The sequence below is a fragment of the Poecilia reticulata genome, linkage group LG11, assembly GCF_000633615.1.
Source record: "Poecilia reticulata strain Guanapo linkage group LG11, Guppy_female_1.0+MT, whole genome shotgun sequence".
Classification (NCBI taxonomy): Eukaryota; Metazoa; Chordata; class Actinopteri; order Cyprinodontiformes; family Poeciliidae; genus Poecilia; species Poecilia reticulata.
Genome location: NC_024341.1, coordinates 4,153,786 through 4,170,649, shown reverse-complemented (window position 1 = coordinate 4,170,649; position 16,864 = coordinate 4,153,786). Strand labels below are relative to the sequence as shown.

Genomic DNA, 16,864 nt, shown 5'->3' with positions numbered 1-16,864 from the left:
CCTAGCCCCGCCTTCGAGGACGAAGCTCCTCCTCGGAGCTGCAGCTTCCGAAAGTCAGCTGAACTCATTAGATGAGCTACGCCTCAGTGCTACACTGGTAAAAACGTTGGTGAAAGGTTAAGAGAGGAGCCATGTTGTGATGACTTCCTGAAGGAGGAGTTTCAGAAAGAGCAGGAGATTCTTAAAGAGACAGAGGCCCAATTTCAAGGCGTTAAAAGTCAAATTTCTTTAAGTCATATTTGGTATATACAACATTTTTATACCAACTAAAGTTAAAGTTACATGATTAAGCTGTAAAATGGCACAATGTGCCTGGAAAATCACATAATACTGACCCTTTAAACTGTAAAGTAGTAGGGAGAAATCACACAAGGTTTTGTTACCAAATCAAATTCATTGATGCTCTCATTGAATAAACACTAGAGAAAACGGWAAAAAAAAAAAAAAAARAAAAAAAAAAAAGAGAATTACAATCCTAACAATACGGGCAATTTTGGGTTTTCTTAAAGATTAATAGGAAATTATTGTGGCAACTGTAATCAAATTCTTAAAATAAGACATTTATAATAATAAATGATGCAATATACTCCAAGAGTGACGTTCAGTTCATCATCTGAAAATTCAAATAGTAATAAAGAACAGCAAACCTACTGAGACATGGCCGTCCACCTGACCTAACAGGTAACCATCCCTGTGGTTTAATTATGTTCAATAGGTCTTGCCATATACTGTACGTTCATTCCTCCCTGTTGAGTTTCTTCATTTGTTCTTGTGTTCTGTTCCTTCTACTTTTGAACAGATTTTATTTCCATTAAAAGCTTTTACTTTTTTTATTTTTAGAGATGCTTTGCGTTTTAGTTCAACTCCCTCAAAAACGCACAAAAACCCCCAACCTTGAACATGCTTACGCACACAGACATAAACACTTCACTCTTCTGACCCAGACTGTTGGGGGGGAAAAAGTCTCCAGTCTTCCTTATTTTTTTATTTCTTCAGTTTTTAAATAATCTATCTTTGCGTTAACCTACTTGCTTTGATTGCCTGTCACTTTGTTGAATTTCCCCTCTGCGGAATAATTCTTTTCTATTCTAATTTTTTATTTAGAACAACGAGGCTGTTGATAAAATATTTAAAATATTTTGTAAAAATGCTAATGTACATGAATATATCTTTTATGGTCTTATTCTGTCATTTTCTCCTCTTCCTGCAGCTCCAGACCTCGACTTAGAAACACTTTCCAGGACAGTAGGGTTGTTATTTATGCCTTGTTTCAGGATATTATGTCCTCCTGTCCACCGTGGCCATGGTGACCCAAAAGACATTCTGACCTCTGTGTGTGAGAAGACTTCTTTAAAATGTGAATATATACATATTTCTTGATGAAAATGCGTGTGCAAGGAAAAGGGAAAAAAAAGGAGAGAAGCTTCATTTCTGTTGACCATATAATTGCACAATTGGAGATTTTGATACGTTTGATTAATGCTAACAGTAATTTCGAAGAGTCTTGTTTTTCGAAAAAAAACTTTCCATGTGGATCAAAATTAGTTTATCTCACGTCACAAGAACAACAATCGGATGTTGCAGCTGATGCAAACCACGAAGACGACGCAGTAAGACGTTAAAAAAAAAGCCTTACCGCATGAACAAACTCATCAAAGTGTGATTTTAATTGCTTTTCTTACTCAATATAAACATGTTTGCTAAATTGTGATCTTTCAACATTAGCGCAATGCTGAAAAATGTTTTTGTGCACATTTGTAATGGAAACGCAGCTAAAGAGCAAGAGAGAGAGAGAATCCATTTTATATTATCAGCATTTTTACCTAAAACTAGTCTGAGCATTCCCTTTAAGTGGTTAGAATTCATGGTTTTTTGTCTTCTCCATTTACCTCACAACTAAAACAAGTTAGGGTGATTACTGTTTCCCGTTTGCTCTATAATTTCACGTAATTATTGTAATCTGGAGAATAGATATAGTTTCGCAGTGAACTGCTGTTTTTTTATTTCATTAGATGTGAAATCAAGGCTTCCTGATTACCATTACTGACCGTTCACAAACATTTAAGAGTGATAAAAATATTCCACTCAAAGAGACTCGTACATCCTGATGCGTCAGTGAGATACAATCCTTTCCATTCGCAGCGATGTGATAAAAATCAGGAAAACCGTGGATGCAACCCGAACATTAACGCTGAAATGCTTTCCTATGAAAGCAGAGGTGAACCTCTCCACTAACTAATTTGCATGTTGTGCCTCTACACTCGTCAGTTCAGTGAACACATCACCCCCACCGCACAGTCTTATCAGAGGCATGTGTACTCCACACCTTCCTGTCACCCAGCCTGCTCCTGCTGCTAAGGTAACCTTCCAGCTCAGCCCGGCTGCCTCTAACAGAGCGTGGGCTCTCCGGGTCTGACTCCATTCGGATGAGTAAATAAAAAATAAAACATCACAATTCCATGGCAAGGATTTTTTTTTTTTTCTTTGTCCGCTAATGGCAAAGTAATAACTCTCATCTTGCCGTTATCCCTGTCATGCCGTAATTGAATCTGTGGAGAATAGCATGCTGCTGTCGCAGCGGGAGGCTGGGTGGGGGGAGACAGGAGCTGTCATGTGGCTTTATTTAGAGAGGCGACGCGTCGCGGCGGGCCGTCAGAGCCACGCAGCCAAGAATGATGAGGCGCGCCACAATGCGGGGTGAAATTTGCTTTAGGAGATTTAAGCTGCGCTGCAGTTACGTCGATGGTGGAATTTGTGTGTAGCAGAAACTTTACAAACTCGATTTCTATAGATCCGAACGGAGCGTCTGAGGTGTCAGACGGTGGGTTTAATTTGTTTTTTCTGTTTCTGATTTTCATGCAGGAAACTGGATAGGTGTTTGTATGTTGCATCTGTCTGATGGGACTATGGTTGGAAAACAGCATTCTGCTAAATGCCATTTTTAGCATTTAGCAGAAAATAGCTGCTAAATGCCAAAAAGCAGCTATGTGTGATAATTGGATTTATCGCGCTGACTCGATACATGACATGTATGACAACATATTGTCATACATGTTCAATGTATGACAACACTGAACGTCTATCAATAAGCACTAGGGCTGCACCGATTGCAGTTTCCTGGCCGATCGCCGGATTACCGATCTCTAAAAAGTCTGACCTGCCGATTCTGATTTTGGCCGATATCAATATTTTTGCGCGAAATGTCGCTAAACATCACAAGAAAGTCACTGAGATGGCAGCAGTGGGGTGATTTATATTAATATGTCAGAAGTGCTCAACAAAAAAAAATCTATAAGCAAACTTTCTAAGTATAACAGTTTTGATCATTTACGTTCCACAAAAAAAATATCAAGTAGATGGATACTGAACTGCACATTTCAACTAGAAACGGATGAAATTTGTGGTCAAGGACATTGGACTGCTCACATTTTGAAAACAAATGTACAGTCCAACTGATCTGTCAACTTCAGGCTTTATTTAAAGCAGCTTTCTCTCGGCCTATGTCTCCCAACAGAAACAGACAAAAATATACCAATAATTGTTGTTTTCTTGGGAATCGGGCCTCATTAAAATATTTATGTGAACAAAGAGAGCAGGAGAGAATCAAATAGATGTAAATAAGCTGGTGGAGAGCAGACTGCGAACGCTAGTGATGACTTAATTAACATGCTAATTGATGCATGACATTGTCTTCTAGGTCCAGCACGTTGTTCTGGAAGACTGTGTTKTAAAAAAAAAAAAAAAAAGAATGAAAAAGTGTGAAATAGTGTGAAATAGTTCATATTGGGTTTGTGAATTTAACTCACAATTTAATCACCAAATACTTTCCAACAGACATATAGTTCTGGTAGAGGGTGAACTTGTGAAGCGTTGTTTGATCGGTTGAAAATAAACTAAAGTAATCTTTTATAAAATATGGCTGGTGTTTAGGAAATACAGAGTGAAAATTAGGATGCCTTATTAAACATTCGGTTCCTTAATGTTCAAATATTGATGCCAAATCTATTTTTTTTTTGTCTCTGGGAAAGATTTGATTTCACTTAAACAAAAAGTAATATTTTTTTTCAAAGTTATCAAAGAAAATATATTAAAATGCATTGTGTAGCTGAGGAAAAGGCTAGAAGAATTAGCTACTCTTAGCTACATTGGCTAACGTGACTTCAGTGAGACATCCACCACCGTCCATGGTGTCGAGGCCTGATGTCGGCCTCGACACCAGGCCGAGGAAAGTTGACACCACTCCTTACTTCCAGCTGTGAGTCGTTTGAGCGGTTTTTATTTTTTGCACGGAAGGCTCGTTTAAAGTCACCCCACAAGCATCACAGTGAGATTGAAAATCCAGGCTTTGACTAGGCCCAGAACTTGGATCGCGGTCATTTCAGCTTCAGAGAAATTACTCTGGAAGTTTTTAGTAGGGATGCACCGATCCACTGTTTTGACTTCCGACACCGATATCTGAGGGTTAGCATTCTTCAAACTGCTGAGTAATGACGTCCTGTGTGCAACTTTAATCATTTTAAGTTGGAATCAATAAAGGGGCGTTCTGAATTAGTCCTATCCAGAAATTGTTTTTGTTGTCGCTATATTTTCGAAGGCATTTTCTGTTTTATAGTTTTTTTCTATTATTGAAGGCTGAAGCGATTAACTGGATTTATCGCGACAACTCGATTGTTGAAATAATTGACTACTTTAGTAATTGATTAATTGTCTGGAGTATACACTCTAATAAAGTCTAAACTGTATTGAATTATTTGCTAACTTGCATCTTTTTATGCATTTCTACTATTGTATATAAAAGACTTAAGCGGTTAAATGAAAAAAAATCTGCAAATGAGAAATTTTTTTATGCAATTAATTGTCAGAATCAATTACAAAAAAAATTGTTGATTGTAGCCCTAATATCTTTTGAAACATTCTGTATTGACATTTATATTAAACATATGTCCAAATACATAGAGAATCAATAAAGTGTCCAGTTGTCGTCAAACTTTTTTTTAACACTTTTGTTGCATTTTTCTTTGTGATCAAAAGCAGTTTTTCTTGTTTTTTTTAACCACTTTAAGCTTTTGGCTGTTGGGTCCAGTGTGGCTCTCTTTATCCCCAATGTCACCATATAAAAGAGATAAAAGGAAGATTTAATCTCCCTCATTTACACAACAATGACATCACCTGCATCTTCATTTTGTGGCTTAAAATGCTTCATCTGGAAACTGAAAGAGGGCAAAAGTTATCCAGAGAAAAACTTGATCAACTATGACAGTAACACACGAGTGCACAAGGTGAAATCTAATTTTAATCGTTGGTGTAACTTATTTATGCTTCAGAAGTAAATTTTTAATTAAACATAATTCAAAAGCCTCAGAAGTTACTTTTGTCTGTTAGAGTCAGACACAAAGGCTCATTTCAGCACTTTCATCTGCCGAACAAAGAAAAAGCAAAGGTTCCGTTTGTTTCAGAGCATCATTTGTTCAAGAGGAAAAACCAATTAGACTTAATTTTTCTCACAAATAAATACTTAAGGTCGTGCAACATTTCTGATCAATACATTTGGTTAAAAAAATGCTTTTGTTCAAAAGAATAATGTTATTGTGTAAGGAGAACTCGCTCTGGCGCAGAAGCCCTCTTAGAATACAGAGCGAGACTTGATTTCTCAGATTCATAATAAATAAGTTGGAGGCAGATTTGAGCAGATTTTAAAGTTGCAGCCAAATGAGGGATGTGGATGTACAGGTTTTACACATGGACACAGCCAGTAGTCATGTTTTCCACAGAGTCTCATTGAAGATGGTGATCTAGACTATTAGCATCTAAATTAGCTGTTATTATAAATCCAGTCGTACATTTTAACACCATACAATACAGACCCAGAATCCATCTGGGGAGAACTCTGTCTCCTGCTGCTCTGCCACGCTTCAGTTCATGTGACAGATAACTGGGAGCCCCAGCTTGTGAGTTTTTTTTTAATGTTACAATATTCAAATGTTGCTGTTTATATCTCTTACTTTAATTCCACAATTCAGATGCAACAAACTTCATCCCAAATACGAATTTTAAAACTGGTTTTAAAATGTAAAAATAACTGGCTAGTGAAGAGCAATCACGGTGCATCTAATTCCCATGAATTTTACTTTGTATGTATATGGGTACATACAAAGTACCCATGTGCATTGTATGTGGGTACGTTTTGAGCTGTCTAATATATGTCTTTATATTTTTCAAGTAAGGATGATTGGAGAAATGTACCCAGTCACTGTTGATGTAACTCGGTGTAAAAGTTTAGCCTACCTTATGATGAAATCGCAGGCGTCAATGAGGCCGCCGTAGCGGGACCGCTTAAGGTTCCCGGAGTTCCCCACCACAGCACAGCTCCGGCAGCGCTCGGGGCTGGCGTCCACGTAAAGGACATCGTCAGGGATGACTTGGAACAGCTCCTCCACCACCTCGGAGAAGTTGGCCGGCTGCCTCTCTGACTGCAACCACTGGTGACGACAAAAAGAAAGCCTTTGAGGGAGGGGAGAGACCCCCTGGGGGTTGCTTTAAGTAGAAACGACTTGTAAAGAGGACGGCCGAGCTGCAGACGCGGAATTTATTTCCGACATGACCTCAGGGGAGAAGTTAGCTTTTTATGCAAGGCCACATTAGATTTCCTTCAAGGTTTCCTTCACAGTAATGGGTGCAGGATTACATAATTTGACGAAGAAGCTTAATATTATTTTTAAACACATTCCATCAGATTAACAGGACTAGCTGGTTTGTTAGCGCTTCACGTTCTGGTCTCAAAAAGGGCTTTTAAGCTAATCAAATGACATATCAGATAGAGCCCCATACTATTTTTATCCTGTCACAGTGTTAGCATGTTAAATTACCTTATCACTTTTAGCCTCACACTGTTCACTCCCTCTGTCATAGTGTTAGCATGTTAGCATGTCCATGTTAGCTTTGACAGCTCAGTGGAGGAAAGGGCCCAGGTAAACCCGATGTTCAGCCTTACAGCGGCATCTCCAGGTAGACACATCCTCTGGAATGAGTAGTGACAGGAGACAACCTTGTCATCAATTTCTTTTTTCTTTTCTTTTTTTTTTACTCTGGTTTCTAATTAGGTGTCATGCGAGGTGAACGTGGGGACACCTCAGGCTGCGAGCAGGGGCGGTTCTAGCCCGTTTGGTGCACACTCAAAATGTATTTTTATATTTGAAAAAAAAAGTGAAAGTAACTTTAATAATGCTATATACACACATGGAAAAACCAATTGTAGTCATAGTTTTGCTGACAATGACTACCATTGGTTTTAGCTGTTATCAATATAAAGTGCTAAATCTTAAATGTAAGTGCCTGTTGTATAAAAGAAAAAGGTATGCATTGCTTTACTACTAATTGTCAACATTAAGACAACTAGGTAAGAAGGTCAGGAAAAAGTTTTAAGACAAATTTAGCGAGAAAGAAAGAAGTAGCTATGCTAGCTTGACTTTGACAATCTTAGCATGAAGATGTGTGGAATTCAGTGTGTTTTGGTTCAGTTACAAAATAAATTAAAAAAAGGCGACCGACACACCGACATTGACAGATCATCAGTAGAGCAGGTGCTTAGATGGATGGCAAGTAAAATTATGGTCTTTTTGCCCTCCAGTGTTGTGCACATGTGCAAAATTTCCACGTATAAACAACAACATGCAAGGAGTCCATAGTCAAACATTTACTAAATTATATGTACTACAGTTGCATTTTTATCAAAACCCAAATTTCACTGGAGTCCTTGGGTGTAGCTAATTAAGTTTTAGTTTTTCTAAGTTTCATCACAAAAAACAGGCATTTTAATAAAGGTGCGTGTATGTTTTTTGTACCCTCTCTACTTTTGATGCGGTACTGTAGGATCGCAAAAGACCTTGATAATTTGGCTCTGCAGTCAAAGGTGTTACTAGTCAGCAGGATGTTGCTGTACTTTCATGGCTTTGCTGCTGGCGTTTCCACCGCTAAACACTGCTGCGCTTTCTGATGAAAATTTTAAGAGAGTGAAATGTCACGGCGTTATCCAAGACTCCGAGTTACGATTGAAAACAGCTGTGCTTATCTAAAGATAAACAGGAGGAGAGGCGGTGAGAGAAAAACAACAGTTTTTTTTCTCCCCCATCGCATTCATTAAATGCATACAAATGGTGTGTGGGAGTTTGCTTCGCAGTCTGATCCTGGTAAAGATCCCCTGGATTTGGAAACAATCAATGAGGCCAAAACAAACACCTTGGAAGTGTCACAGCTGTCCATGAGCTCCCTTTATCTGCGTTCTTTCAGAATCTGCACCTCGCCCGTTTCCAGAACCAGCTCCCCTACCCGCTTCTCCAGCTTTCATAAGACGGCGACAAGAGAATATCTTCCACATCTCACCTGCCACCATTTAAAGGTCTCCTCAGAGAGGAAGCTGTTCTCCCTGGTCATCAGAGGGTGGATGGAGAGGTTGAAGTGCTCGGCGAACCACGGGTCGCCTTCCAGCTCGGCGACACACTGCCGACAAGAGCACGGCCCCTTGGAGAAGAAGCTGTCCGAGAGCCGGAAGTACTTGAAGAAGTAGAGCGATGGGTCCCGGAAAGTGAAGCTGAACAGGAGCGTGGTGAAGGTAATGACGCACAGCAGGAGAGCAAAAGTTCTGAACTTTCTCCGTTTGACCAAAGACATCTTGTCACAAAGTCACTTGGTTGAAAACTCGGAGAATGCAGTGAAGGGAAATGGCATCATGGCGAGTTAAGATCCACGAATATTTCAATCACATGGTGTAATATGGAAAACCCCGGCGTCCTTACTATGCAGAGAGATGAGGATTTAATTCATAAACGTCCTCATTCAAAGGCGTCCGTGTTGTTATTTTGAAAAGATCTTGAAATCCAACAGAGGACGGTGTGTGTTCTGTGTGAAAACCGCTTTTACCAATCAGGTGTTTACTCTGCAGGGTCAGTGACTGCTGTGTCTTTCACTCTTCTCTTATCAACCTGAAGCACAAACAAAGAGAAAAAAAGGTTTTTACAGAGAAAGCAACATTCAGGATTTAAAGGGATAGTTCAAAATTTCCAAAGTAAGGTTCAAGTGACAATTACATGTACAGAAAGTGGCCTAGTCGGACAATGGCATGCCTTACTAGACCAACGACTGAGCAAAACCATTCTTATTCTTAATACAGGGTTTTCAGTCATGTTAGATGCCTTTATTTTTAATATTTTAGACAGGAAATGAATGCAGACAGAATGGGAGAAGACATGCAGAAGACATGCAGCAAAAGCATATTGGTCAGGAATCAAACCACAGAAAGTTAAATCGAGGACCAATAGCCTCCGTATATGAGGCGCTCGCTCCACCTCTACAGCTGTGTTTCCAAAACTTTTTCCAGCTGACTTGACCCATTTAGTAAACACTCACAGACCACCTAACTTGAAACTGGCATTTCAAGAACATCTTAATATATACAATCTGAAATAATAATAATAAAAAAAATTAGTCTCTTAGGTCACTTATGTTGTCTTTGTTCATCCTGATAAGACTGGCGCCGTTTTGTAAATGTGACAGATCACGACAATACAATAAACCAGTCTACTCGGGGCCATTTGAATTATTTACAGAGAATATGATTTCTTAGCTCTTCAATGATGTCAAAAACATGGAAATCAAAAAAGAAGTGTGTGTTTTACAACATTAAAGGGCTACTTATAATTTAGAAGCATAGTAAGGAAAAACAGACTTGAGTTGCTTTGGCAGAAATTTTATTTTTTCAAGTCCCAAGAAAGCCTGACGTGAATAATTATTTTATTTTAGGCATTAAGATGCAGTTAGTCAGCGTGGGGCGCAGCGCTGCTCAACACCATGTCGCACTCAGCACAGTTGGGCTGAGTTAGGTTTGTGTGCTGGTCACATGATATGTATTGTAATAGTTTTCTAAAAACAAATGTTCTGCGATTCACCCTGAGGAACTGAAAAATATTCCTGCTCATATGAACTCCTCAAATCATATGTGTAGACTGGCATCGTTTTCTGTCCATCTTCAGTTGTTTGTTTCATGCAAACATGCATATATTTCAAGCTGAGAAAGCTAAGCACAGTGAAAAATCTTGATTGATCGCAGTACCAAAGTTTGATTAATTTGAATATATTTTTTAATTAATTAATTGACAGCACCAGTTTTAACAGATGTCAATTTAAAGGACTGGGAAATATCCCTTTATTTTTTGCTAGTATGCTAGAATGCTTAATATCATTAGTTTCTCAAGCATGACGTTCCTACAGATGAACTGATGGCACATAATCAGCTTAAGTGTTTAGCGGAAAGCACTACATGCTTTCTCAGATGTGTGAAAAATATTTATCCCCCCAGAAAGATTTTTATTTTCCCCATAATGAATGAAATCATCATTTAAAAACGGCTGTTACGATTTTACTCCGATATTTTTGTCTATTGTTAAAATTTAATTAATGGTATGAAAAATTTAAATGTGACAAAAGAAAAAAAAAGAAAAAAACTGAAGAAATCTCTGAGGGGGCAACACCATTTTCACAGCGCTGTATTTTGGTGCCACATTACACAGCTCTTAAAAAGACTATTAGTGTCTTTAGTGAAAATGACTGCAACCAACCTGGAGCAAAACAGATTTGATTATCTGGCCCCTGCTCACCCAGTGCAGAGAAAATGTTGCTGTCTGGATAATCTGAGATCCAGAGATCATTGATTGACCAGACAAAGAGCAAAACCTAAGGAAATAGTTTGCTGTGGGCTATTTCCAGTGGCCATTGGACAAGATCTTCCAAAGGAAAAAATAAATTCCTGTTGAGTTCAGACAATTCAGGTGTTCAAACTGTGATTCTGCCTTTTGTTTTTCTTGCTATTTTATAGCACAATCAAATAGTTTTGCTAACGTCAGTAAGTTGCTGTACAAATGCTATTTACGTATATCAAATATGACTTAAAAGAAATCTAACTTTGGAATGCAACACCTTGAAATTGGGCTTCTGTCTCTTTAACAATTCAAGTTCTTTCTGAAACTCTGCCTTCAGGAAGTCATCACAACATGTCTGCTCTACTAGACCTTTAGCAACATTTTTACCAGCACTTCACTGAGAAGTAGCTCCTACAATTAACTCACATGTGTAAATCCATCATTTGTTTGCCAATTGCTGCTGGCTAGTCTGAAGGAGCCGAGTAATGGAGCCTTGGAGGAGCAGTGCTCTGTGAAATTAAAGGATTTCTGATCTTTATAGCTTTCTTGGCCAATTGTCCAATCTAATAAACAATGTCAAAACACGGAGAAATGGCAGAATAAGCTCAGTTTGGTATTAGCATAAAGGATTTAGCAAGATGGCTGCAACCCATTTTTAACTGTGTTATGAAACCTGCAAATGTAGTTTTTGTATGAAAAAATGACTATTGGAAGAAGAATTGCTCAGTTTAAAAGTAGAAGCAGGTTTTAGGGTGGAAACAGCAGCATAAAAGAACAAATGAGAGAGGGGATTAATAAAAATATTATTATGGGCGTGTAAACTTACTAGTAGCTGCAATAATCTTAAACTGCCAAGATACAGAATAATTAACTGAAATAAAAGCTCTAAAAAATAAAATAAATAAAAATAAAATAAAATAAAAAGGTAGAATAAGTGCATCCTGAATATTTATACGTAGCTCAATCTCATAAAGCAACCACTGGGCATAAATGCTCACTACAGTGTTGTAGGAGTTAGTAGTTCATCACCCACTGGGAGTTCCTCTTTGAAACATTTGGGGGGAAAAATAGGTAGAGCTACCGCAATTTATTTCAGCAGTTGAAATGTCATCTGCTGTAAAAAGAAGCTTTAAAGCGCCACTCCGGTGTCCCGAGGACCACAAAACAAACGATGCGGTCGAAATACTATTGATGAAAGTGCACTTTCATACCATTCCCAACAAAAGTTTTTAAACAACCCACTTTTTTAATGCTCTGCTTTCAGGAAGGCAGACTTTGTCGTCATCCGTTGAAGTGGTTTTCATCAATAGTTTGAGTGTTTAGATTCTTTCAAAGACTTTGTTTTGTCTTGGTTGCTAGTCCTGCATAGTGATACTAATTTGTAATGATTAGTGACAAACAGAAGTTGGTTAAACGTAATGCTTACGCAACCATACTGCAATCAATACATACATTTCTTACAGAAAGTATTTAAGTATGATCTCCGTTTTACCACTTCCTTTTCTCTTCTTTGTCGTTTCCGCCAGCAGTAATAACCGGTTGTTGATCATGCGACTCGTGTGATTAAAAAAGTTGTTTCCACTGCAGTTTTTGCATCATACAGCTATTTTGATAAAGCCAAAAAACCACCTCCTCTAGAGCCAAAATCTATCAAAAAACGTGATTTATTTATTTTTTTTCAAAATCCGGTGCGTTTCAATGAAGCTTCATTTATTTATGTTTAACTGAAACGCAACCAATGTCGGCAAGAGATTTTAAAACCTAAAGTTAGAAGAAGTGCAGAGAGTTAAGATGGTATTAAAAAAGAAACTGAAAAATCAAGATGTCAAACATATCTGTGCTTTAGCTAATCTGCAATAGAGGAAATGGAGAGCGAGATTTAAAGTTAGCCTCTTTTATCTTAGAATAGAAATATATTTTATTTGTCCTCAAATGCTAACATGGAGCTCTGGCATCTTTTTGTCAATCTTGGAGTTATTATAGGAGCCTATATTTTACAGGAGGTACACACAGAGACGGAGCTTTACGATGCTAAGTTGATAAGATCAAGTGGATAAAGAGATAAAAACATCAAAAAGTAGTAGTCTCAAACACAATGGGTAGACATCTGCTCCTAAAAATGAACAACTAATAACTGGAAGAAGGATTAGCAAAACATTATTTGCAGGATCGAAAGCCTAAAAGTGTTTAAGGTAAAATCTGTATCAGTAGGTTAAAGAATTACTAATTAAAAATGGAAAATTGGTCACAAACTCTGATTTGTACATCTTTATCAGTATAAACTGGATTTTTCAAACATACGCCAGTATTTGACACACACTAGTGACAGAAATACTTGGAAAAATACCGCTTGCGTTCTCACTAAAACCAGGAGGATGGAGCACATAACACCAGTTTTAAAGTCCCTACACTGGCTCCCTGTAACTAAAAGAATAGACTTTAAAATACTGATGTTAGTTTATGAATCACTGAACGGTTTAGCACCACAATACATTAAAGATATGTTATTGCTGTACCAACCTTCCAGACCCCTCAGATCTTCTGTTTCTGCTCTGCATCCCCAGAACCAAACGAGGAGAAGCAGCATTCAGCTTCTACGCACCACAAATTTGGAACAAACTTCCAGAAAACTGTAAAACAGCTGAAACACTGGGTGCCTTTAAATCTCAACTTAAAACCCACCTGTTTAGAGTTGCTTATGGCTAAATTAGGGTTAGAGTGTGGGTTTTTGATGTCTGATGTATTTACCTTTTTTTTCTTTTTTTTTATTATGTAAAGAGGTTTTAAAGGTTTGAGTCCTTGTCAAATGGTAGTTTGACTAAAGAAGTTATAAAGGTTTGAGTCCTTGTCAAATGGCGGTTTGACTAAAGAAGTTATAAAGGTTTGAGTCCTTGTCAAATGGCGGTTTGACTAAAGTCCTACAGAAGGAAAGGCTTGTAGAGCCTCTTATTTTCGAGGAGACCCCATAAGGGCAAGTCCTCATGCGAATAATGTTTTTGTCTTTTTTTTTTATCTCTTTAATGTTTTTATCTTTACTTTCTAATTTATTTTTATTTTTCAATGTCACTTTTTATTTTAATTATGTAAATCACTTTGAAATGCCTTGCTGCTGAAGTGTGCTATACAAATAAAATTTGATTGATTGATTGTATAACTCCAATCAATCAAAGTTACATTTTTTCAGACCATGACTTTTTCAGCACAGGAAACGGCAGCAGGCGGCCTGGGGTTTCATTTCCAACATGAAAAGGCCACCTCCGCCTTTGTAAGGGGGACCAGCTATCCCTCTGATGTGCAGCAGCGTTTTGGGACTCCAGCGATAACTCTATATTTAGGTAACAGCGGATCTGCAGTGCAGATTAAACGCCATCATCACCTCACAGAACGAGAAATGGGTTTGAAGGAGCGAGTCGCGGGAATCTAACAAACCTCAACTCCCGCCTCCCTTTTGCTCCTTAACATTTTTTTTAAGAGTTTGTAGAGAAGATTTGTGGTGAATTCCATTTCTTTAGAACAGGTCTGCAGTTTTTTTTTTTCCTTTTTGCTGATTAGAAATTGATCAGTTCGTTCAAATTCCACCCTAAGGGGAGGAAAGCAAATTGGCTAAGAAAGACTATATGGCTCGTGTGCTGATTTCATTTTTGCTAAGGGAGCAGAAAACAAACGGCATGGCCGTTTATCAGCTATACTGACACAAAGCGATGCTCAAGCAATCCTAGCCTCTGTGGGTAAATACAGATTTGCGGACACCTCAAAGGGCGAGCGCAGTCCAAGAGATCAACATTAACAGCTTTACCAAGGGGACGCATCAATAACAAACGGGCTGCCTCTCGGTTTGAGGTCTTATGGTGGTTTGATGGCAGAGCAAACAACATTTTTCTCAAACAGGTGGTGTCGCACCGCGTTCGACGGCCCGTCGACCGTCGCATTGTTTCCCCCGACCTTGTCCAAAAGACTCGGGTGCTGATCAAAGGTTGCCGAGCTGAGACAGCAAAGCGCCTGTTCACACTTCAGAGAACAGGGAGTAGAGGGCGAGGAGAAGAAGAAGAAGTGCACACAAGCTTTGATTTTTTTCCCCAGCCTAATCTTCGCTTTTGAGGAGTCAACAACTTTTCAAGGGCTGTAGTTGCTGTAAAGTGATTTCGGTTTTGCGGTTTGTGGAAATTGCCTTTCGCCGTGTCTTACCGCTGCTTCTTGCTCTCGTGGGCTGTTCAGGAAATCAAAACTGGGCCGTTTTGAAGACGTTTAAGCATACCTGAGAGTGGTTTTGTCTGCCGGACTGAGAGCGGGGCCAGAAGAGTCAAACATTTAGTTCTGACTTTAGTGCATCAGCGACTGGAACATGTCAGTTTTACAGGTGGACAATCATGCTTAAGTTGGCTTTATTCTCAGGGTTTCTCAGTGGATGAAAGTTAAATTAGAAGCATAAAAAAATTTACATACTGCTTTCCGTAATAACAGTACATGTTAATAACTATTATACTGCACATTACCCCCAATATCGGAAGTGACATTAATGTGTTAAATCCAATAGAAAATCTACAGAGGGAATTAATGATTAGGGTGATGGCAAAGAGACCTTACAGTCTCATAACTAAAGGTAAATCGTCAAAGTTTTAACTGAAGTCAATGTCACTTCTATCAAATAATGTCCCAGTGATGCTCAATGCAAATACACGCCACAGACTATTCAGATTTTATTAGCAAAAACAACAAAAGTCTGGGTCATCCTTGTGAAGGATTTCCAGCTGCTTGAACGTACCACGTTCATTCAAAGTATTGACATGATGGGAACATCCAATCAGTGCACCACTCAGGATGGAGACGATTCTGTCAGGTTAACGGGTTTTGGTTCAAAATGTGCAAATCTACACCACACCAAAAGCCAAACACTTTGTTTCACTACATTCAGCCATTTTTTTTCACAAATTTATTATCATTATTAAGTTGTTATTATTATTGATATATGACGGACTGAAAGGCCGCTCACCAAGGAGGAAGCCATTACTCCAAAAGAAAAGTAAAAATGAATACAGGGACAAAGTCCTTCACTTTTGGGGACATGCCTCGTGGTCTGATGAGACTAAACTGGAACGGTTTGTCACATTTGGAGGAAAAAGCGGGATGCTGGTAAGAATAGGAGCACACTAACCCAACTATGAAGTACGGGAGTAGCAGCATTGTGTTTTTAGTGGTTGTTTTGCTGCAGGAGGAACTGGTGGCGTTGTGGGGAACGAAAATTATGTGGAATTATCTAAGGAGGCCAGAATTCCAACAAACTACTGTGAGCAGCTTGTGGAAGGACGTCCAAAAACATTTAACCAAAATATTACAGTTTAAAGGCAATGCAACCAAGTAGTGTGGAAATGTGTGTCATCTTCTGATTTTGAAGACACTAGTAAGCAAATCTGTCAAATGGAAATAATTTGGTCATTCAAGCCGAGTTAAAACTAGAGAAGTTTCTGATTTAATGTCAGGAAATGGGAAGAAAAAAAAATCATTTTACTCAGTGTATGTAAACCTCTTTTCACCTATTTCATTGCTTCATATTGGCTTATTCTATCATAGAAAACCCAATAAAACCCAGTAAAAATGATTCATGGCAGGAATGTGTGATGCACAGTGTGTGTCAGGTGTGTAGACGCATTTCAGGCATCAAACGGCTTCTGAGGCCTCGGTATTAATTTCAGATTTGCCGCTTCTCTCCTCGGTTTAATGCAGCTAATTCCAACACCTTTACAAGAGTTATTGGACCTCATCATGAGTTCTGCATTTTTTGCACTCCTTCCCGATGCAACTACACACTCAGGCTGTTTCTCAGAACCTCAGCACTTCACTTGCCGCAAAGAGGTTTGACTATTTTTTTTCTTTTTTTCGCTGACTGACACTATTTCCTGCGTTTTTCATTGGTAGCGATTAGCTGGAAGCAGAGTCGCCACTTGAAATGAGTGATGGCACCGTGTTTAGTTTATGCTGAGTTTCAGTTGATGGAAATAAAGGAGAAGAAGGATGGGGAAATTTCACAGACAGAGCCTGAAATGTTTTCTGTGCAATGTGCTGGTCCGTCTCATGGCTCAACTCCTCGGCATGAACAACACAATGCTGGTACTATAAGTAAGAATCCCCTAATCTTTCCTGTCATTCTCATTCAGTGTCTCCAGCTTCACCTGGCA

General features: G+C 38.7%; 1 protein-coding gene across 4 annotated transcripts in view; it reads right to left on the bottom strand.

Moving 5' to 3' along the window:
* The window catches only part of LOC103472023 (CMP-N-acetylneuraminate-beta-galactosamide-alpha-2,3-sialyltransferase 1-like), a 112,043-nt gene that overhangs the window by 17,946 nt on the left and 77,233 nt on the right, over nucleotides 1–16,864 (bottom strand). For all 4 annotated transcript variants that reach the window (XM_008421370.2, XM_008421371.2, XM_008421368.2 and 1 more), the window contains 2 exons: nucleotides 8,380–8,978; nucleotides 6,286–6,479 (listed from right to left, as the gene is read on the bottom strand). In XM_008421370.2, coding sequence (XP_008419592.1) covers nucleotides 6,286–6,479; nucleotides 8,380–8,667 — 482 coding nt within the window. In that variant the 5' untranslated portion in view covers nucleotides 8,668–8,978. The remainder of the gene's footprint in view (nucleotides 1–6,285; nucleotides 6,480–8,379; nucleotides 8,979–16,864) is intronic.